Source organism: Setaria viridis, chromosome 1 (assembly GCF_005286985.2).
Source record: "Setaria viridis chromosome 1, Setaria_viridis_v4.0, whole genome shotgun sequence".
Classification (NCBI taxonomy): Eukaryota; Viridiplantae; Streptophyta; class Magnoliopsida; order Poales; family Poaceae; genus Setaria; species Setaria viridis.
In genome coordinates this window covers 37,499,312-37,522,184 of record NC_048263.2, presented here as the reverse complement: position 1 = coordinate 37,522,184, position 22,873 = coordinate 37,499,312, and the positions used below count along the sequence as shown (strand labels likewise).

At 40.8% G+C, this 22,873-nt stretch overlaps 2 protein-coding genes and 1 pseudogene across 3 annotated transcripts; 1 reads left to right on the top strand and 2 right to left on the bottom strand.

The window, feature by feature from the left end:
* Positions 1–456: 456 nt before the first annotated feature.
* LOC140221695 (uncharacterized) lies at positions 457–2,956 on the bottom strand (annotated as a pseudogene).
* Positions 2,957–3,468: 512 nt separating this feature from the next.
* Positions 3,469–15,523, top strand: LOC117838216 (exocyst complex component SEC6). 2 transcript variants are annotated; one of them, XM_034718163.2, is made up of 25 exons: positions 3,469–3,802; positions 5,105–5,143; positions 5,346–5,434; positions 5,565–5,655; positions 5,800–5,889; positions 6,000–6,079; positions 6,603–6,695; positions 7,369–7,395; positions 7,743–7,850; positions 8,636–8,771; positions 8,852–8,899; positions 9,554–9,609; positions 10,075–10,183; positions 10,335–10,475; positions 10,555–10,734; positions 10,844–10,927; positions 11,028–11,114; positions 12,286–12,330; positions 12,423–12,501; positions 13,364–13,433; positions 13,935–14,022; positions 14,383–14,472; positions 14,671–14,787; positions 14,873–14,935; positions 15,139–15,523. In XM_034718163.2, exons 1-25 carry the CDS (start codon positions 3,680–3,682, stop codon positions 15,268–15,270), a joined length of 2,265 nt encoding a protein of 754 aa, XP_034574054.1. In that variant the 5' UTR covers positions 3,469–3,679; the 3' UTR covers positions 15,271–15,523. The 2 variants fall into 2 exon arrangements, with proteins under 2 accessions (XP_034574054.1, XP_034574061.1); XM_034718170.2 differs by having other exon boundaries at positions 3,470–3,802; positions 8,639–8,771.
* Positions 15,524–15,960: 437 nt separating this feature from the next.
* On the bottom strand, positions 15,961–18,718 carry LOC117838230 (shikimate kinase 1, chloroplastic). The gene is made up of 10 exons (XM_034718184.2): positions 18,329–18,718; positions 17,775–17,821; positions 17,616–17,670; positions 17,441–17,513; positions 17,246–17,333; positions 17,045–17,127; positions 16,833–16,962; positions 16,501–16,579; positions 16,363–16,427; positions 15,961–16,243 (listed from the first exon to the last, which is right to left on the bottom strand). Exons 1-10 carry the CDS (start codon positions 18,516–18,518, stop codon positions 16,142–16,144), a joined length of 912 nt encoding a protein of 303 aa, XP_034574075.1. The 5' UTR covers positions 18,519–18,718; the 3' UTR covers positions 15,961–16,141.
* Positions 18,719–22,873: the final 4,155 nt, after the last annotated feature.

The following is a 22,873-nucleotide window of genomic DNA, read 5'->3' as shown; positions in this document are numbered from 1 at the left end:
CATGAGCATTATGTTGGCTTCTATGGTTGATGCGAGGATTATGCCTCATCTTTTGTAAAAACCACTACTATTAATGTTGAGGACTATGCCTCATCTTTTGTAAAATCCAGTAGCTAGTAATTGCAAATGAGCAAAGACGTGACCATCACAAAGACACAAACCATCTAAAAGATGAGATCTAGAAAATATTTCTATTTATTTTTTAATTTATATGAACTAAAATTATAAATGGAAGGGAAACATACAATTCAGCTAAACAATCAAGTCATATATCAAGGGGCATATTCGACATTTGACACCTCCAATCCATTCATGAAAAACAGGGTGGAGCTGTTTTGCCAAACCTTTTCCAAAACGGCTTCAGCTCCACCAGAGAAGCCACTCCACCAGAGGAGCTAGAGCCGGAGCCGTTTTCAGAGGAGCCGGAGCCCTGCCAAACTGGCCCTTATGCTTCACCTAATTATTATGGGCAGCCCACATCTGAAGGGCAATTTGGTCTCGTAGGGTGCTTCCATCATTTGATTGCAGATCATTTGGGTAGTTGTTATCCCCCTTTGACAACTCAGCATAATCAATGGGTTGATATTATTTGGTTGGTGATCCAGCCACCCTTCGTTCCCATTTTGCCCTCTAATGGGATTGTGAAATACTGCAGTTGCCGCTGAAATTTTAATTTGATTCTCAATTGGATGAAATGTTCCAACTTTCAGGATTGGAAATCGTTTTTTAGCACGCCAAAAGCCCTTTCAATATGATTGCGTAGCTGCGAATGCCGATGGTTGAACAATTCTTTGTAATTTGCATACTGATTTCCATGTCTCCTCAACTCACTAAGGTGATACCTAACTCCTCGGTATGGAGAAATGAATGAGGATGTATTTGCGTATCCACCATCTACAAGGTAGAACTTCCCCACAAGCACATGAAAAACCTTCGCATGTGTAGACTGTAGGACCCCTGCATCAGATGCAGATCCTTCCCAACCACATGAGATGAAAGTGAAATTTAAATCAAAGTCACATGCACACATCATGTTCTATGACAAGGTTCTTTTCCTATTTCTGCAAGGAGTGACTTTTTCTTGTGCAATGGTGATAGGGACATGAGTGCCATCAATGGCCCCAATGTAGTTCTGGAAGAAAGGCATAAATCGAGGGTCTGATGCAATCTTCACATATGTATGGTTCATATTTGAGCTTCAAGAATCTACGAGTCAGTGCTGGAATTATATCGAAGAACTCTGTTATTTTCCTATGAATTGTCTCACCACTATATTGGTATTTCTTTTTTAGCCTATCGGTGCTTGCATTATGAGAGAGCATGAACATAAACATTCCCAGCTGCTCCTCAACTCTAACACCACGGGTGTCACGTAACAAGTTCTCAACTCTAGGATAATTTGCTATAACTCTAAATATCTCATGCTCCATCCTGAACTCCACTTTGCACCAATTCTCGCGGCCTTCCAAGATTTGTCTAACCTTTTCAGCACCAGGCAAAGTTGAGGTGTGCTCCGATTTTTTCTCCTCATATAAACACTGCTGAAGCACGAGGACCATAACTAGGAATAGCTCGTCATCCTCTTCTTCCTACTCTAGCATGAATCTCCTAACTTCATCATCCCAAGATTCCATTATCTATATGTATGTATATGGTAAGGCAAGTAAACTATGTCACTCAAATGTATGTGGTATAGGAAAAAAAGAAAAAGAAAAAAGAAAAAAAGAAAAAGAATACTTCAACTTCAATTTTGGCACATGCCATTCAGAACTTCAGATCATCTAGCTAGCTAGAAGTACATGATCAACGCATGCATGCACAAATTAATTAATTAGTTACTACTGACCAATACATGATATAAGAAAATAAATTAGTTACTACTAACCAATAAATTAAAGAAGGTTCAGTTGATCGAAGAAATTCAAGCATGTTAGTTAATTAATTAGTTATTACTAACCAATACATGATATAAACAAATTGACCCATACAGTATATTCTTCTATGACCAATCAAGCAATTCAATCAATGTAATGATGTTTCTAGCAAAGGGAAAAAATGACAAAAAAAATAGTGGTTATCTAGTGTGAACCAGAAATAGCGATTCAGCAAGTATTTTCCTGTGGGAGACATTTCAGCATACCTTGCCCCCTCAAAACTAGATAACAGATTTTATCAGCTTCAAGTTTTAACAGATCAATGTCTTGTTCAACCCCATGGTAACCTTACTATTATGCAGGAATATTATGTTCATGGATCCATGCAAAAAAGCACAAGCATAACAGATGACTACAAGATAGTTCCAGCACTGTTCCAAAAGATTTGGTCACAAGAACCAACTACTATTTTTAGTGTAACAAGTAACTCTCAACGTAAACCAGTTCCAGAAAGCCGGTATCACTATTATAAAGATATTTTTGAACTGCATAGTAAGACACATCTACTTCTCGATACTTTGCAGCTCAGGTGCTTATGCACAACTAGCCTCTACTTTAACATGTGTACTTCTCTTCAGGATGTTCCCACAAAAACAAATCGAAACATTGCAGCATGATTTATACTTAAAAATATACTAACAATACAAATTAGTGGTGACACGTATAAGCCACAAATATAATCAGTAATTACACTTTCACTTAAGATAAGGTTACTGTCTCAGTGCCATAGAAGCAGAGGTCGGATGGCAACATACCCTGATGAGGCGGTACTTAGGCTCGAACTTCTTGGCGGCCTCGAGGTTGTCGTAGATGAGGCCGAAGCCACTGGACTTGCCTTCTCCAAAGTGGGTGTGGAACTTGAAGACGAAGATGGTGTTAGGGTCCTTCACCTCGTACACCTTGGCCAGCCTCTCCTTTAGCTCAGCCTACACAGAGAGCACACAGAAAAACTGAGATCTAGGGCAAAATCACACGAGATTCAGAAAAACTAAGAGCCTACACAGCAGCGCTCGGGACGTCATCGCAGATTGGTGCCCAGGAGTAACGAGATGAAGGCAGAGAGGCGGCACCTGAACAGGGAGATGGAGTTGCGGTGGCAGGCGGAGGGGCCGACACTTGGACGTCGGAGGGGTGGCGGCACCTAGATAGAGGCAGGGGGCAACGGGGAGGCGATGCGGTCTGGATGGGGAGGCGACGGGGAGGATGGGGAGGAGCAGCGACGGTGAGGATGGGGAGGAGCAGCGACGGTGAGGCACAACGATGGGGAGGTGCAGGAGCGACGCTGGCGTCGCCTGCGAGCGGGATGGGGGAGATGTATCCGATGTCTTGAGGCGGGGAGGTCTCACCTAATGAAAAAGGCAGGGATGGGTCAACCTTCCCCGCCGGATGGGCTCCCAACCGGCATGAAATTTTAGCCCCGAGCCGAATTACGGTGCGGGGGTTCAGCCCAGGAAAAAGTATGGGATCACCGGGATTGGCCCTCCCAAACTAGCCCTCGGAGTTGCTCAGAGAAATGTGAGATCTGGCACCTTACCTGTTCGGCTGTTCTCCCCGTTGGTCACCTTCAACCACCAGGACCGAAACCACACCACACCAGACCAGGTCACCAGCCTTCCTCACGATCTCTCTCCGTCTCCCATCCCCACCGCGCCCTTCTCCCACCGGATTCGGAGGCGACTCGCGAGGCAGCGCGGGGCCGGCGGCGCGCAGGCTGCTGGCGTCGGCGTCCGCGTCGGCCGGCGGCCATGGAGGATCTGGGCATCGAGGCGAAGGAGGCCGCGGTGCGCGAGGTGGCCAAGCTGCTCCCGCTCCCGGAGCTGCTCTCCTCCATCGCCTCCATCAAATCCGACTACCTCGCGCGGCAGCAGGTGACGTGATCCACCCCAGAGACCTCGCAATTTCACTCGCGGTAGTGCCGCCAATTGCATCGGAATCTCAGGCAGTCGGCGAATGGGTCGGGTAAACCCTGATTGGCATTCTCAATATGGTTCCACGCCACCTCTCCATGTAGTTTTTGTCCTCCGCTCTGAGCCCTGATACGCTGCTTCTGTTTTGGCTGCAATTGAGCTCGTGGCGTGGATCATAGCTGAATCTTATTCCCAGAGTCTGGTTATTAGATTCGGGAAGTTACGACCAAGGACTAGTTATGTGTGTGCGAGTCAGCTTATTATAGTGTGACGTCCGAGAAGTGAGTGATTAGGTTCAATTTCGTTGGGATTCAGTATTAGACAATTTGTCCATGAGAAATGGTGATGTAGGATGAAATTATGTGCTGGTCTCTATCAGCTATTTAGCTGATATTCATGTAGTTTGTTGAAGTAATGCACAATTTCACCAAAACATTTATCTGCAGTCAAGCTGGACCTGCTAAGTTTAAAAGCATCGACAGTAGGTTCAATCCTTGCGAGCTATCTGCAGCTTCGATATAAATGTGTGTTTCTTTTCAGATTGGCAGATAAAGGTGCTAGCTATCTGAGACTGCTAATAACGTTTGAAACCCATGCTTTCAGTGGTTCAATTTGTACTCACATTTTGTTCAGAAAAAAATTAGATGAACAAATTTGTACTCACATTTTGTTCAGGAAAATTATATCTCACAGCTTCATAAAGAAATAAGATGGGTGGAGAGATAAACCAGAACAAAATGCTGATGTCCACTGTTTAGACCTTTCCTGCTTCTCTTTTTGTTTACTTCTTTGTCAGTTAACCAACTTGTGTAATTTCCATTTAGGAGAATGTTTGAATTGTCCAGAGATGATCATCGCAATGATTATCCTCTCTTTATTTAGTCACGTCATTCCTACGACTGCTTTATTTCTTTATATTTCATTATCTTGATTGTAAGCTCGCCATATGTTTTTTCTGTTTGAGTGCTTTAATCTGCGAATTCATTTTATAAAGATATCTGCAGAAATGTATTAAATTAGATTGGTTATCCTATAGAACAGCTTGGGTGCGGAGCAAGATTTATCAATTCTTAGGTTTGGCAGGGCTGCAGGGGGATTGCTTGACAAGCTTTAATTATATGTATGAAATTAGATCAAAAGAAAGCATGCTAGAATATGACTTGATCTGTAGAAAATTGTATGATATGATCTTCTTTAGATTTCATTATTTCAATCACTTCATGTGCCTCTTTATTGTCTGACTGTCTTTTAAAAAAATTTCAGACAAATGATGCACAGCTCAGTACAATGGTGGCAGAACAGGTATTCCTTAATATTTTCTATGGGTTGCCAACTTATTAACTGAACTATTATTATCATCTTGAGTTATATTAGTTACTATTGCTGCTTCTGTCATCTACATGCCCCCCCCCTCCCTTCATGTATGTCTGCTGGATGATGAGTTATTTTTGGGTATGCTTTTTTTTTTTGAACATATATTTTGGGTATGCTTGAAAACCGACAGGTTGAGCAAGCCCATGCTGGTATCAGTGCTCTAGCCTTATCTCAGGAAACAATAAACAAACTACGTGAGAACTTCATAGATATAGACAAGTAAGCTACTTATCTTGATTTCTGCATTTTCACACGCTCTTACCTGCCTGATACGCTAGGCTGGCATACTTAAAAAAAATATCTATGTTTTTCTTCATTTCTCAGTCCTATTGCCATTAATCAATTGCAGGTTGTGTCAGGAGTGTCAAACTTTAATTGAGAACCATGACAAGATCAAGCTCCTTAGCAATGCAAGAAACAATCTGAACACAACTTTAAAGGTTTGCTGACTGAATTTAATGATACCACTATATCCACACTCTTTTGCATTATGTTATTTACATTTTCTTAATTCTGTAAAGATCAAGCTAACCACGTTAGAGGACCATGGAAACTTAATTATATATTTGTTTGCCTGCTGGTAGGATATGGGAGGTATGATGTCCATTTCTGTTGAGGCGGCTGCAGCACGCGACTCATTAAGCAATGACAAAGAGTTAATTCACACTTATGAGGTTGTTTTTTTCCTTCTTTGACTTATCAATTAACACTATAATTGGATGCCATAATTGTAATACCCTATTTATCTGACTTTCCCGCGTCATCTTTCTTGTGTTGAAATTAGAGATTAACAGCTCTTGATGGAAAGAGGCGTTTTGCTCTAGCTGCTGCTGCATCTCATAAGGAAGAAGTTGGCAGGCTAAGGTTCTGCTTAAACTTCAAAAGCTGAACTAGTTTCTAGCTAATATTAATTGTCATGTGACACACCGTCCTTATTTTTATTTTCCTTTCACCTCCATTGTTATTTGTTAGAATAAGCTAAGCATTTTTAACAGATGCTGGTTCATGACTTCATTCTAAGGTCACATAAATCAATAATTAACTAACTACCTGTAGCATTTACTTTTGTTACAAAGAAGTTTTACTGCAACTGTACTCAACCAGCCATGCTCTACTTTTTTAAGTCTAGTTCATCTGCAGAACATTTAGTTTTTCTTTTTATAAATCATGTTTTGTGTCCAATGCACAGGTAATAGAACTATTGCTGATAGCACACGTGAGGATGATGTGTTTAGATTTACAAGTTTACCTAACTGATACTGAATTTTTCATCTTCAGAACTAGCCTATTTTAGAATATCAATAAATGTTACATCTTTTTTGTGGCCTGTATTGCAATTAAGTATAATTCACTTCTGTGGATGACCGGATTCTTCTTCACTCCACAGAGAATACTTTGAGGATGTTGATCGAACATGGGAAACATTTGAGAAGACATTATGGGGCCATATCACCAACTTTTTCAAACTTGCAAAAGAGAGGTACCCTACTTTTTTTTTTTGCTGTGTGCATTCTCTATACTGTGCAACATGAAAAATGACTTTATAGCTTTATTCCTACTTTTAAAGTCGAGGCACTGTGTTGGATCCCTAGATTTTGGTCACTTCAGATTTTTTTTCCTCGTATGTGCCTTGTGCAAAGTACTAAATATTAGGTCTTGCAAGAAGCAGGTTTCTTTACTGTTAAAGACCAGATGAAATAATTGCTTTTAAAAATTGAAATAAAATGTTTTCCCTTTGAGCAAGAGAAATTCAAATTCTTGAACCAAACAACCCCTAGAGACAAGTATAGGCTATCTTATATTTAAAGCACCCTGTTTCCATTGCTGTTACCTTTTCCTCTTCAGCCCGTGGCTTTTTCTGGAAGGTATCTGCAAATATGATGCGCAGTATATTGTTCTACACATTTCCCCACCTTATATTTCACTATCTAATTAAAATGAATTCACTAACCATGTTACAGCTTGCTATGATCTAAATGGCACATGTATCTGTTGATTTTGTACTTTCTATTTATTTATCCAAAAAAATGTTGATCAATACGGCAAGAGTCAACTCAAATATAAATGCTTTCGTTACATTTGATGTATGGTATGCATACTTTCTCATGTGCTATGTATGCTAATATTTATGCTTCCACCTTTTCTTTTTGCAGCCCTCAGACATTGGTTAGAGCTTTGAGGTACATCTCATTCTTCAAAATTTTTCTTTGAGTATTTTCAAGTGCTAATCTTGGAGATGAATAGTTGAAAGGCTAGTGGTTACATTTTACAACCTGCTTTATGGTTATGTGCCCTGTAGATATACCTGTGTGTTCTCATGGAATGACATTTTCCACCCTCCCTTTCTCACTTCCACTTTATTAATATCTTTGCCAATGAATATATTTTCAATAATACAATTTGAAGAGTTATACATTCAGTTGTATCGCCAATATTTCCTATTTGTTTTCTAGTAGATATATGTCATAGCAGTATAGCACCCACATATTTACATACCTACATCAATTTTGTTTTTGGACTACATCAGGGTTGTTGAAATGCAAGAGATCATAGATCAACAAGTTGCAGAAGAAGCAGCTGAGGCCGAGGGTGCAGGCGCTATGGCGACAATAACAAACCAACGTAGAACTGCAAAGTACACTTCTCCTTTTCCACTTCAGATAAATTTCTGTTCATCCAGTATGTTATATTTCATGCCTTAGAGGAGCAGTCATAAATCCTTTTGGTATTATCCTTTGTTTGAATGCTATTGTTGATATACATAGCATAGAATTATGTGCATTTTGTGTTTAGCATCTGCACATCTGCGCACCTTACAGTAGTGTCTGAGTTAAGTAAATGAATCTACAACCCTTCAAAAAGAAAAGTAAATGAATTTACAAGCAACAAAGATGACAGAGAACCTTTCAAACATTTTTGCATATTGATATTATTCTGATGATCATGGCATGACATAGTATGTCTTTCATGTATACGTATTTGGAACTGCAATTACATGTTACGCAAATCTACCATCAACTAAATTGGCTTATGAGCAAACAGGGCTATTATTTCAGTTATCATGGTACATTTTACCCAACATTATCTTCATTCCCCCCTTTAGTGTGGCCTTCTGTAGCACTGTATAGATGTTTAACTTGCATTCTATGTTTGCTAAAAGACTTGATGACTTGCTTCTACTATTGATTATATTGCCTTTCTAGTGTTCCACACAACTTGACCCTTCACAGCGCTATTTTAGTCTATTATCTTAAGGTATCGATTTCAACCGACAACTGTAACATATGTGAGAAAGCATGAATAGTAATATAATTTACCAGGTTAGCAGAAAAGGTGCAGCAGAAAAGGTTAGCAGAATAGTAATATAATCAACTCTTCTTTACTTGCTGATTATTTTGAGTTGCCCTTCCTCAATGTTAGCAGAAAAGGTGCAGCAGCTACCCCAAGAAAGGGCACTCAAGAAAAATCGAAGGTTCAGGGAAAGGGCTACAAGGACAAATGCTATGAGTGTATTCGGATGGCTGTTGAAGCCCGCTTCAACAAGCTGCTTACTGAGGTACTGCCTCAATCAATCCAGGATGTTAAAGATCTACTTTATGATTTTCACAGTTCATATCTAATGTTTTGATCACACAGCTTGTTTTTTCGGAGGATTTGATGGAAGCTTTGGAGGAAGCCAAAGCAGTAAGTATTCCATTTCTTAGCTTAGGTTATTGACTGACAATTTGCACATCCGTGAGTTCTGAACTTTTTAAGAGCTATGCGATTCATGATGCTGAAGCTTTCATGGTCAAAACATGTTTGCTTCATATATCAGTGTTGTTAACCTGGTATTATCTAATGAGCTCCAGAAGAATGGTATGCCGGTTAAGAAACAAAAAAGTTCACATTTCATGCCTGACCATACGGTATTCTCAGCTATTTAAAAATGATTTGACATGCATGCGTGAAACTGTTGTTGATCTTCTCTAAAAATATTCCTTATCACAAAACAGTAGCATTTTGAACATAGACATGGTCCCAAAACAACTATGTCCATTTATTTCTACCAAAATATATGTTGAAAACAAAATTAATTATGATATTCTGTACCTCTCAAGTCGAGGAGAATGTGTACATACTATTTCCGAACACATATGGAGATATTGTATTGCGAGTAACTTAGAACTGGTTGACTGTGCAATCTCCAAAATGTCATTTTTTTTTCTTGTGATTGCCGGGGGGGAGCCCTGCAATTTGGAATCAAGCAATGTTTCTTTAGAAAATATACTTACGTTGATTTACCTAATAGATCTTTTTGACTTATTAGCTCGCTACTTTGCTTCTATTTCGATACAGATTGGAGACGAGCTTGGCGATATATATGACTATGTTGCACCATGCTTTCCTCCTAGGTATGTTGAAAATTAGTGTAAACTGCACTTTTAAGTAGTTGCTAGATTTAGTATATCTGTTCCATAACACAGGAAGTAGGTAATCAATTTACTATAACTAGACAAGTGTGCACACCTGGACATAATACAATAGGCAGCTCTTGCTGGAACTAAAAAAAAAACTACAAGACAAAATGGCATGTTAAGAGCTCATATAGTGTGCCATAATTTATCTCAGGAATCAGTTTTTAGGACTGCTTCCAAATATGCGTTCCTTGTAATTTCTCAATAAGTCAGTTCATACAGAAGTTATGTTATTGCCTAAAACTAGCATGACAGGGATAAAGGGAAGATATTTTTGCTTGTATAGAATACTGATGATTGTGAGGAGAGGTATCCTTAGAAACAGTGATCTACAAAAAAAATCAAATTATTTCCTTATTATTGCTAACGTCTTAAATTTTCATGTTTCTTACTTCTGCACAGATATGAAATTTTCCAGCTCATGGTAAACTTATATACGGAAAGGTTCATTCAGATGCTAAGACTTCTCAGCGATAGAGCAAATGATATTCAAAATATAAATATCCTGAAGGTACCTTATTTTAAATATCATAGTTTATGCTCCCCATGATGAATTGTGGAAACTACACACTTCCATACTGTGTTCCTTTGATTCCTGAATCATGAGTAAACATGTTTGACTTTTGTTCTTAGCAAGAGCATTAATAGACTAATCATTGTAGGTAACTGGTTGGGTTGTGCAATATCAAGAAAATCTGATTGGTCTTGGTGTGGATGAATCACTTGCCCAAGTTTGTTCTGAAAGTGGCGCATTGGATCCCCTCATGAATATGTATGTTGAGCGTATGCAGGCAACAACTAAGGTACTCCTTTCTAGACCTGTTGAACTGTAAATGAACTCAACCATGGTAATCATGTATCATTTCTTGTTTTCTCCTATAGAAATGGTACAGCAACATTTTGGAGGCAGACAAAACACAACCACCAAAGACTAAGGAGGATGGAAAACTATATACACCTGCAGCAGTGGATCTGTTCAGAATATTGACTGAGCAAGTTCAGATAGTTAGAGACAACAGTACAGACGTCATGCTATACCGTATTGCTCTTGCAGTTATTCAGGTATTTACATAGTTGCCTTTGAGATTATGTGTGTCTACCTGGTTTTGTTGTCACGCTGTTGGAATCAATTAATGTGTTATTTTTAATCTTCTATTTTGGTCCTTTGCAGGTCATGCTTGATTTTCAAGCAGCTGAGAGGCAAAGACTTGAGGAGCCAGCTTCTGATGTTGGTCTGGAGTCACTATGTGCATTGGTAGTTTTCTGCATTTAGGACTCAATGAGATGTGAAAACTCTGTTTTTTTGTTTCTTATTATTTTATCCTTATTGCGTATGTGCGTCTGTGTGTGTGCAGATTAACAATAACCTGCATTGCTATGAACTTTCAACAGAGCTAAGTAGCAGTACATTGGAGGCACTTCCACCAAACTATGCTGAACAGGTACGGATATGTGACAAAGCTTTTGCTCTTTCCTAGATGACATTATTTGAACCATGTTTTAACTTGTCTGGAGATGGCTTCGTGTTTTTTGAGTTTCACAGCTCACTCGTTCTTGAAGTTTCGTCTTTTTTAACTTGAAATACTATGCATTGTATCAGAGGCAAGGTTCTATTTTCCAGTAGGAGTCAGTTTTTTACTTGTTTCTGAAGAAAAGAATAGTCTCCTGGCAAGAGTCCAGAGAGGGAAAGCTGTCTGGACATACAAATTAAAAGGAAAATAAAAAGGCACAGAGAGTGACTAGACCATATGCATTAGCCATTGGTTCTGTTTTCCTGTAGGGACCAATTTTCTTACTTTTGTCTGGACATACATTTTTTTAAAAAAAGGCACAGAGAGCAACTAGACCATATGCGTTAGCCATATGGTTATGTTTTCCTGTAGGGACCAGTTTTTCTTACTTTTGTCTGGCATGAAAATGAAGATTCCTGGCATATATCAGGAGGCATTCTTGTATATATGTATTAGTCATATCGATGTAATTTTCAACATTGGCATGTCCAACATGGAGAGCTTAAAAAATAAAGGCTTAAGCGTCAGATGTATATTTCTTGGGTCGGAGCATGCTTCACAGATACTCCACCCAGTCACTGATGTGATGTTTTGGGGTTGTCCTAACTCTTAAGTGAACTATTCCAAAGTGTGGTTGAAAATTACTTTTTATGTGCTGAGTTTGGACATTTGCAAATGATACAGTAGATTTTTCATGAAATAAAAGTATATTTTTGCTATGTTCTATAAATTTTGTAACAGAAAGTACTAGTAAGTTGAATATTTGTTGACCGTGTTGGTGTCCAGAACATCACTTATTTGTGACCGGAGAGAGTACTATGTGTATGCAAATGTTTGTGTTAGCGAAATTCCACTGGAAGCCAATCTCGCTTCTGAATGGGATGCTTGAAACTTGAATCAGGAGAACAAATTGAGTGAGGAATCTGGTCCCTGTTGATTCCTTGTCTGGGTGCTTGGCTGTACTTTCTGAATCTTTTTACAACTGTAAATATTGACCCTATTTGGAGCTTGATGCTAGTCGTTTTTGTTGGACAATGTTTCTATCTATCTCTTCACTTACATTAATGTTTTTAAACAATAAGCAAAATACTCTGTGTTGTAGGTTAATTTTGAAGACACTTGCAAAGGATTTCTTGAGGTTGCCAAGGTTTGTGCTGCATGCATATGATATAGCTATGCATATATTTAAATCATCCATCAAACTGATATTTGAAGTTTTGTTATTTGTTCTTTCAACAGGAAGCCGTTCTTCAAACTGTTAGTGTTATTTTTGAAGACCCAGGTGTGCAGGATCTACTTGTGAAGCTTTACCAGAAAGGTAATTATTTCATAGCAGCATTTTCCTTCCTTCCCTCTCCCTCTCCCATGAACTTTGGTAGGATGACCTCATTCCTCATGATTACACTAGATTGTGCTGATGTGGGATAAGTTATTGATGGATCTAACCATTCAATTCCTCAAACCAAACAAGAAAGTTAAGTTTGGAGCTAGGGTAAAATGATTCATCACCATCCCATTGCTCAAACGAAACACTCATTTATATCAGTTCTTGGTAAGTTTTGAATAAATAGCACCTGCAGCTCCTTATATTCCATAAGAGGCTTATTTGCCAGATAAACATGGGGTGATTCACAGTGCTGCATGCTTACACTATTACAATGATTCTCAATCATCTTACTATCTTTCGCTGGTATTGATGGATTTGCTGTAGATGTTGCCTAGTATTATTTTCAACAGCTACTTGCCATATTTGGTGCTAATAGTTGGTTAGGCTTGTTGGCAGTTAACATCCAGGGTCTGTTTATCAGTCTAAAAAAATTCAAGGCCTGGTTAGATAGGAAGCATTGGGATCCATATCCCTAGGGTTTAGCGATCCTATTCTTCCAATTACACCCTCAAATTCCCTGAGAATTTGCTACCAGTTTGGCTGTATAGCTATGTGCTGGATCCCAAGTATAGGTATATCAAGGATGTGTGATTCAGTAGCGAGTCCAACATGATTCTGTTAATACCCTCCCAGTAAGCAAGCTAAATTTATGTACTGTTTGACATGAAGGTGCGAACAATCATATGAACTCTTTTTTTTGCCTATTTTTGTGACAAACTGCTTGTAGTGTCTTTTCTTGTCCACGAAATTTCTCGTTGCAATTTGTTTTCTCACATATATTCTTTCTGTTTAGACTGGCTGGAGGGAATGGTCACAGAATATCTCGTTGCAACGTTTGCTGATTATTTTGGGGATGTCAAAATGTAAGTTTTTATTTTCCTAACAAAAATTGAAATAGTTGGAATGGAACTATGTAGGAATGTATATTCCATGGAAAATCCTGTTGCTTGTGCATATTTTGTTTACGTGCACTTTCATGCTTTCTTGAAGTGATTTGTGGCATAGTTTTGAGAAAATTGAATCACACCATAATATACGACATCAAGCCATGCTTGTAGTTTACTGTGAGATCCCAACATATCAAGAACAAAAATGTGTTTGTCAAATATGGAAACTCATCTGCAAGTTAATAAGTTTTAAATGATGGTATGGATTTGCAAACTTTATCTACAACATCTAATGTTTACTATTTTTTTTATCACATCAGTAGCATTGCTCATAAGCTATGGAGTATTGGTTTATTGCACACTTCAAACTTCTGCTCCTGCCAATTTAGTTTATCAAAGTTAAACATTAACATTAACAGGCTGATAATAGTTGTGTAACCTTATGTGCTTTAATTTAATAATCTTGTATTTTCTTAGGTATATTGAGGAAAGATCATTTCGAAGATTTGTGGAGGCTTGCATAGAGGAAACAATTGTTGTGTATGTTGATCATCTTCTCTCTCAGGTTTGCAGAACCACCCTTAGTACTATCTGAAAGTGTGACATTTAGGTTAGATCATGTCTCGTTGTACCCTAAATGTCTATTAATATCCGGAGGGACCTCAAGGAACATATAAGATGTATTGGCACCCTAAAAGGAAAATTTTTTACAGTAGTTTCCTACAAACATGCTGTACTGAACTGTCACTATTGTACATTGGGTTCAGCTGGTCTTTCCTTTTTACCAGATTACTTCCCTGCCCAAAAAGAGAATTCATATGTATTATCTCTGAGAACTGTGAAAACCTTTCAAGAACTATTCTCACTCACTGCTGCCTGACATGCCCTTTCAATAGCTAATATGTGTTTCCTTTTGTGCCTACAGAAAAACTACATAAAAGAAGAAACAATTGATAGGATGAGGTTAGATGAAGAGGTGCTTATGGATTTCTTCAGGGAGCACATCAATGTGACAGTAAGTATAGTATTCATTCAAAGTTAAAACTATTCACAGCCTCATGTGATAGTTTTATTGCATGCATTTTATGGAAATCTAATTGGATATTGACTTTTTGTCATTGAACACTGATCGTCCTAAAACGGCATCTTTGAGGTTTGATGCTTCTGCATTTACTTGAACCAGTTTTCACTGAATTTTTTTTAACTGCTGCAGAAAGTTGAAAGCAGAGTGCGGATTCTGGCTGATATGAGGGAGCTAGCTTCAGCTGAGAGTTTGGATAGCTTTACTCTCATTTACACAAATATACTGGAACATCAGCCTGATTGCCCAGTAATTTTTCCAGATGCTTGACTATTCATCAAACAGTGTGTTCATTTCTTGTTATGCTCTGCAACTTGACATCTTTGTTTTGTAGCCTGAGGTCGTTGAGAAGCTTGTGGCGATGCGGGAAGGCATTCCAAGAAAGGAAGCCAAGGAGGTATGGACGCAAGATTTCTCACATCATATGCATCTGCGCTACTGCTTTATTTTCATGAACCTGTGGACGGTGGTCCAACAAAAGTGCCAACGCTTGCTTATTGACAGGGGAACATTTGATGATTTTGGTTGTTAGTGCCACCACCTGACTGAATTTTCTGGTAATCATTCATATTCTTACTCCCTAATATAATCGATTCTTAGGTTGTACAAGAATGCAAGGAGATATACGAGAACTCCCTCGTGGATGGCAACCCTCAGAAGTCCGGATTTGTGTTTGGCAAATTGAAGTGCCTGACAGCAAAGAAAGGAATATGGAGGAAGCTTGGGCAGTGAGGACGAGAGTGGTTTCCCCACCATCAGGGCAAAGATTGTATATTTTTACTTCTTTTTGTGATCATTCTTTTGTTCTTTCATCGATGCTACTATTGGGTTCACGTTTATACCATATCAGTGTGTAAGCAGCATGTGAGAAGCAAAATTGTATATTCCGCTTTGCTTAGCTACAGAGAATTTTGGTGTAAAAACACATGTAACCTTTCTAAAGCCCTAATTTTATTTATCCAATAAAATGGTTTGTTAAGTCTTCCCTCGTCATGTGTACCGATGCTAGGTTGCTCCAGTTTTTCTGCGAAATGGTAATGTGGCGGCAATGAAATGGGGCCATGCTGCATGCGAGCGGGCAACTACTCCCACGCCGTGCTCGTGGGTCCGTCGAGCTATACGAACATGTGGTCGAGGTCCTCCCTCCGGTCGTACGAGGCGCCGAGCCCTTCCCGCCGACGGCGACTTCGCCGCCACGTTGACACGGCAGTGAAGCATCCGCGTAGCAAGCAGTGAACGCTGACTGGGCGCAAACGCATGAATTTGTTTTTCTTCTGGCGCTGCTCGTGGGGGCGGACCCATAGACCATAGTTGTTGGAGCAGCAGAAGTTTGTTGAGACGTCCTATGCAGATGTTCAGCAGACAGGGGCGAAAACCTCATTCGGGCAAACAAAAGCAAACCCAGGAAAGAAGACAGTGATGTTTCAGCCAACGGGGCACTTCGGATTAGCTTCCTTATTCCATTCCTTTACAACTTACAACAAAATGAGAGGCTTCAGGTCTCTTTTTCGACCCTCTTGACACTGCAATGAACAAATAACTCAACGATGCTCTAGGTTGTGGTACACTACGGGGTACAAGTACAACAAAAAGGATCGGCGTTCTACAAGGTCTGTATCCTTTGGACCTGCGACTCGGCTTGCGAGTCACCAGCTGCATCGTCAGCGGTGTGCTCGATGACGAAGCTCTCGATCTTATGAAGTGACTGCAAGGTGACCAGGAGTGATATGTTAGGAGAGTTGTAACAATGATATGTGGGAGGAGCAAATGAAATTCACATTGTGCCAAGTGGTGGCCTGATAGGCATTAAGAATTTATGCATACCTCAATAGCGATATCAGTTGGTGACAGCTTAGAGACATCATCATGACCCTGTTTAGATGCAATCTCTGCAAATGCCACACAGACGTGTTAATCCATGGGGCATTGAACAAAAACAATGATCAGGTGTCAAAACCTTACCTTCTAGAGAAACCCTTACATCCGCATTTGCATAAGCATCACCCCTTTGCTCCGCAAGCATGCTGAGCTTAGAGAAGGCCTAACAAAAAAAGGAACTCAGTGAGACATTCATATTAGAACTAACATAAAAAAAAAGTGTGAGCAAGCCTACAGATACCACAAATAAAGGTCAAGAATCCAGGGTAGGTTACTAACATAAAAAGTGTGAGCAAGCCTACAGATACCACAAATAAAGGTCAAGAATCCAGGGTAGGGCTTCAAGGCTTAAAGTGGATCTATGTAGCACCTTTTGTCCATGACAAATTGAAGAAGTTGAAGGAACAAGTAGCTACCATTGTGTATGGATCACCAGATGGTTGATCCAGAAGAGGACGAGAGGCAGTTCCCACTTTAGCAATACGCCTAGCAAGAGCATCCAAGGGAACATCTAACCAAACAGATAGGCCCTTCTTCATATATTTCCTGGTAATGAAATAACAGATCACAACATGATCAATTAGAAGCAAAGAATGCACCCTATTTAAAGCGGAAGAACTGTAGATACCAGTTAACTGGTCGGATAACAGCACCACCTCCAGTGGCAACAACTAATCTCCGCATTGAGGACAAATCCCTCAAGACACTACTCTGCAAGGCATGAAACAAAATCGAAAGGGAAATCAATATTCAAAAGCACCCAATACAGATAGACAAAACTATACACCAGAGAGCGTTAACAGTAGCAGATAAATTCAGCAACTGTTACCTCATTATCCCTGAAGAAGGCTTCACTATGAACCTTGAATATTTGTGCAACTGAAGGCATTCCCACAGCTTGTTCCACCAATTTATCACTGTAAACATAATTCAGAGCAATAAGTCTTACCTCTGCATCAGCATGAACATCTAAAGAAAACCTTCCTAAATTGCTAGTACTTCGCTTTCTTAAAGAAACACAAACCTGTCAAAGAATGAGTACCCCAAGACTTCAGACATAATCTTCCCCACAGTACTTTTTCCAGAACCCATCATTCCTGCAGATACACACTCGCTCGTCAATCACAAATTCAACTATGGAGGTTTCATTTAAAACTTGACACCCTTAGCGACAGTAATACAGGAGGATGAGAACTTACCTACTAAGTAAATACACCTCCCGTTCAAGTAGAATAAAACTTCTTCTGATTTTCTCTGAAATCACAACACGACAAAATTAGGCTGATGGAAAAACAAATGGACTCTCCAGAATAACTATTGGTGTGATTATATCAGGAATCCAAGATATTGGTGAATACCTTCAACAGGAGTGCTTCGTCAACGGAGTTATGCAAGTTTTCATGTCCTGCATAAGCGTAAGATCATGTAGAAAATGTCAATCTGATATTCTGACTGAATTTGGCGTATCGCATGCCATGAACTTCTGATAAATCTAAATTTCTCCGTAATGGATCAACCATAGGGATATAAGCATGAAGCTCCATCTTCCTATTTTCCTTTTCTCTCTCCAATAATCCAAATCCCACCGATTTATCAATTTGAAACACCCGCGGACGAGGCAAACCACTCATAGAGTATAGATCTTTTCCCGCGAACCCCTCAAACCAACCCATGAAATAAGTCGAACCAAACTTGTTCAGCCAAATCAAACGCCAATTCCATGCAACCCGAACAACTATTGCCAATCAAAATATGCCCGATTCGCATTGGTTCGATTAGAACGGACCGAATTTCACATCAAATGGAACAAAACAGGTGCACTTAAATCGACCGAAAAGAAAAAAAAATGACGAATCACGCCGATCAGACCACACATAAAGGGAAAAAAAACAGAGAGGCGAAGACCGTGTACCCCCGGACGACTTCTTCGCGCGGAGCGGGGCGACGGGCTTGGACCCGCGAGCCCGCACGGCGACCGCTGCTCCCGCCGGGTCAGCGACCCTCAAGCTGCCGATCGGCGACTGCAGCCCGCCCCGGCGCCGGCCGGTGCCGAAGCCCGCCGCCCGCGTCTGCAGCGCCAGACCCACGCCCCCCGCCTCCATTGCTCGCTCGCCGGGCGGTGCTCTGCTGCTACGCCGGGAGAGAGGGGGGACGCGGCGACCAGTCAGCTACGGCCTACGGCTCGATCTCTGCTGCGATTCAGAGCTCCAATGAAGAGAGGAGGGGGGCAGGAGGTGGTAGCTGGTGGCGGCGAAGGGAGCGGTGGAAATGTGGGGACGTCCAAATAGCGCCGGGTGCGCGTCGCGACGTGGGGCGCCGGAACACGATGCCGAGTAGTTGCGTAAATTCGGGTCCAATTACCATTTTGCCCTTGGCATTTGACCTGACATGTCTACTACCCTTTGGTTACCTACCAGGCTACCATGTGATCCGTGGTGGTAGGTGCGCGGCCAGCACGCGGGGCCACACGTTTGTTTAGTGAAAAAAATGGTTGATTTTTAAGAATCTTTTGAACGTATGAAAGGAGGAGGATGTTGACAGTTAAGATTTGGTGAAATGTTTGTATCTCTTTGATTTGGATGATGGCCTTCCAAAAACCCAGTTTTCTACGCTGGAATGAATTTATGTTGGAGTTTGTTCAGATTTCCGAGAAATATGTTTGCTGCAGGTGTGCTCGCTTCAGCTTTTTAATAGCGGCTGCAGCTCAATAGCCCAGCTGCTCGGCAGCAAGCGCACAGCTGCAGGTGCCGCCAGGGGCGGATCTAGGCCCCAGGCTGTCCACGCTGTAGCTCGGGACGAGCTCATAAAACTGCATGTATTTCCACGTTTTATGCAGTATAAATCAGCTCAAATAGCCTCAAATCAAATCATTATCTCATTGTAAAATCAATTTGCCCTAGTCCAGTCCAAGTCCGGCTGCAGTTCTAGCTCTGCCCCTGGTTGCCGCCCAGCCGATAGGAGAGCAAATGATCAAGCTCTGGTTGGTGACAAGCCGATAGGAGAGCACACGATCAAGCTCTGGTTGGTGACAAGACAATTGCATTCTGAGGTGCTAGTAGTTGTTAATTTTTTTATCGAAGTTAGCAGGGAAGTTCCTACCTATTTTTAATATTTTTTATATCAGATCCGTTTAATTCGCTCCCACAGGGAGTCGAATTCGGGTTTGCTAGATGTTGTACTCTAACCACCTGCTCCAGTAATTTATTTGTCCTATGAGATTGCTTGTCTTTCTTAGGGATAATGATCTGCACTAAAATGTGAAATGGGCCTGTAGCGGCAGCCGGCACTACCGAGCATCCCCGTATTTTCTTAAAATTTTGAAGACCAGGATTCCTCGGTTTATCCGTTTGAGCAATGGGTATTTTAGTCAGGAAAGTATGAGGGGTTAGTTGGGAATCTAGCTAATGGATTTAGTACGGGGATGAGTCACCTACCGTGGGGTGCCACGTCAGCCTGACGCGGTTGGTGGGAAGGGGGCATCTCGGCGGAATCGTACGGTGGCCTTATCCGGAATCAATCGAACATCCGAGAAAAGATCACACATTACGCATGGGCCGTCCCTGGTGCCTGCTTCGAAAAATAGGTTGGAATACTTCATCGCCCTTCCATCTTTTTCTTCTGGAACTTACTTTTTACCAACAGAGTTCGAGGATAGTATTTCAAGGAAAAAGCATCCGGAATACAGTGATCAACAGAGCAGCATCGTACATATATGTTCTTTGATCAACAAATGCATGCCGACCTATCGGGCTTATCAAGGATCACAGAATCATCAAATATTGTAGTTAATTAAAGAATATCAATGGCACAGCGATAACAGCATATTCCATGACACTGTTGCAATTTGTGGGAGGATAAAAGTCCAAACAAAGTGGGGGTGTAGGGGCACGCCGCTCCTGTTTCTTCAGACAGTGGGATCTGGCAACTGTTGAGTGCCCCTTTTTTTCCTATTACTTAAGCGACCGGCCCGAGCTTGAGACTAAGCCACCAACCACACGACTAAATGGCAGCTGGTGGATTGGTCAGATCCAGAACCAACTCTTCAGAGTAGCAATACCGTCACGCCACCAACTGTTGGAAAATCCTCGTGGGCAAGCTCCTACTGAGCAGGCCCACATGTAAGAGAAACGTGTGGACCAATTTTTGGGTGGTTTTAGCACAAGAAAAGTAAGAAGCCTATGGAAAGAGAGAGAGCGCCACGAAATTTCAGAGTGCAACCATAATATTTTCCACCATATTGCTAATGACATTGATGCATTCAAGGTGTGGCAAAAGTTGAAGTTTATGTATGAGCGGAAGATAGCAGTGAACAAGGTCTCAGTGATAAAGCGGCTTGCAAAGCTAGAGTACCGAAATGGCAGCAGTATTATTGAACACTTGAATGTCTTCTAAGGCCACATAAATCAGCTGACAGCTATGAAAATAAATCTTGATGATGAAGTGCAAACATTGCTATTGTTGAGCTCATTGCCAGACAGCTGGAACACGCTTGTTGTGTCACTTAGCAATTCAGCTCTAGATGGTAAGCTGACTCTTGAGATGGTGAAGAACAGCCTGATGAATGAGGAAGCCAGAAGAAAAGAAAAGGGCAACAATTTGCTGTCATATGCATATGTTGCTGAAAATAAAGAAGAAAGCTGTGATCAAACTCAAGTGAAAATTTAGCATGGCAGAAGCAAATCTAGGGGATCACAGGCACGTCCAAAGTCACCTATTATTTGCTATCATTGCAGTAAGGAAGGCCACAAAAGAAATCAGTGCAGATTCTACAAAAGAGAGCTTGTAGCAAAACAAGGCAAAAAATTGAGCAAAAAGGTGAGACAAATTTAGCACTAACTGCAGCCGGTGAGGACTATCTCATTATTGAAGATGATAGTTATTTCAGTGCTATTCGTGATGATGATTTGAGTTGGGTAGTGGACTCGGGTACCTTTTTTCATCTCATATCTCACAGGAAGTATTTCACATCCTATACTAGTGGTGAATTTGGTTATGTGAGGATGGGAAACAGAGATTCGTCAACCATTGTTGGCAAGGGCACTGTATGTATTGAGACAAGTACAGGCTGCAAGTTGATACTTGAAGATGTGAGGCATGTTCCTGAATGGTTGAATTTGATGTCTGTGGGAAAGCTCGAAGATGTTGGACTTGGTAGTCACTTTGGTGAAGGAAAATGGAAGCTCACCAAGGGTTCCTTGATTGTGGCTCGTGAAGATAAACAAGGATGTTTTTATGTGACCAAGATCAAGCTATGCAAGCAACAAGTGAATGTTGCTGAGACAAATTCCAGCATTGAATTGTGGCACGAGAGGCTTGGACATATGAGTGAGAAGGGGTTGCACTCCCTTGCTCACAAGAACTTACTCCCTAAGGTGAAAGGTATGACCTTGAGATCCTGTGTAGATTGTTTAGCTAGTAAACAACATAGGGTTATTTTTCGTACATCCACTACTCCACATCGTGCAAATGATATTCTTGATTTATCCACACTGATATTTGTTCCATGACAGAGAACTCAGTTAGTGGGGTTTTATATTTTATCACATTTATTGATGACCATTCTAGAAAGATCTTTGCATATGTCTTGAAGAACAAATATCATGTATTGGATGCTTTCAAAGAATTCCATGCCAAGATTAAAAGGGAAATTGGCAGAAAGCTGAAATGCATCGGATCAGACAATGGTGGTGAGTATAGAGGACTATTTGAAAGATACTGCAGAATGCATGGTATCCAGCAAGAGAAGACAGTGCCGAAGACACCTCAGCAGAATGGTCTTGCAGAGAGAACGAACAGGACTCTCAGAGTGAGGATCACTGACAAATTTTGGACTAAGGCATTGATGACTGCAGTACATATGTACTCAACTTGTTTCCGTGTGGAAAGAGACAGTGATAATTTAACCAGGCATTGAGACACAGCCGTAAAAAGTTAAAAAAAATCTGGCCACAGACTTTGGCTTTCACCAATTAAGAGCACAGCGCATGTGGCCTCGGCGAATCTCCTTATCTTTGATCTTTCCACCAATTAAGAGCGGACATGTATTGAGGGGTATGAACATTTCCGACTTCTACGCGTGTGTTCACATAGGTGAGTCCACTCTTAGTTGGAACTTTTTAACGAAAAAACAAAACAACTCGATTCCCAACCGTAGCCATCGAACTTTGGAAGCTAATGTTTCCCAATATAAGGCATCATAGTTGCAGTACATTTACAGGTAGCGTTAATTGTCACGTGAAGCCTAGGAGGGACATCTAGAAATGGACAGACTGTTGCTTCTGAACAAGTGAATAGGACAGCAGACCTTCACATTTTTTGTCAGTAAAGAAAGTGGAGCTAAGCGAACACTATAACAATCCCCTCAGCTGCAAAATGAAAGAGACACTGTACAAACAGTACAAGACTGTTGCAGAGCTGCAGTACGTAGATCAACCCTAGTATATCAAAGTGGTACTGT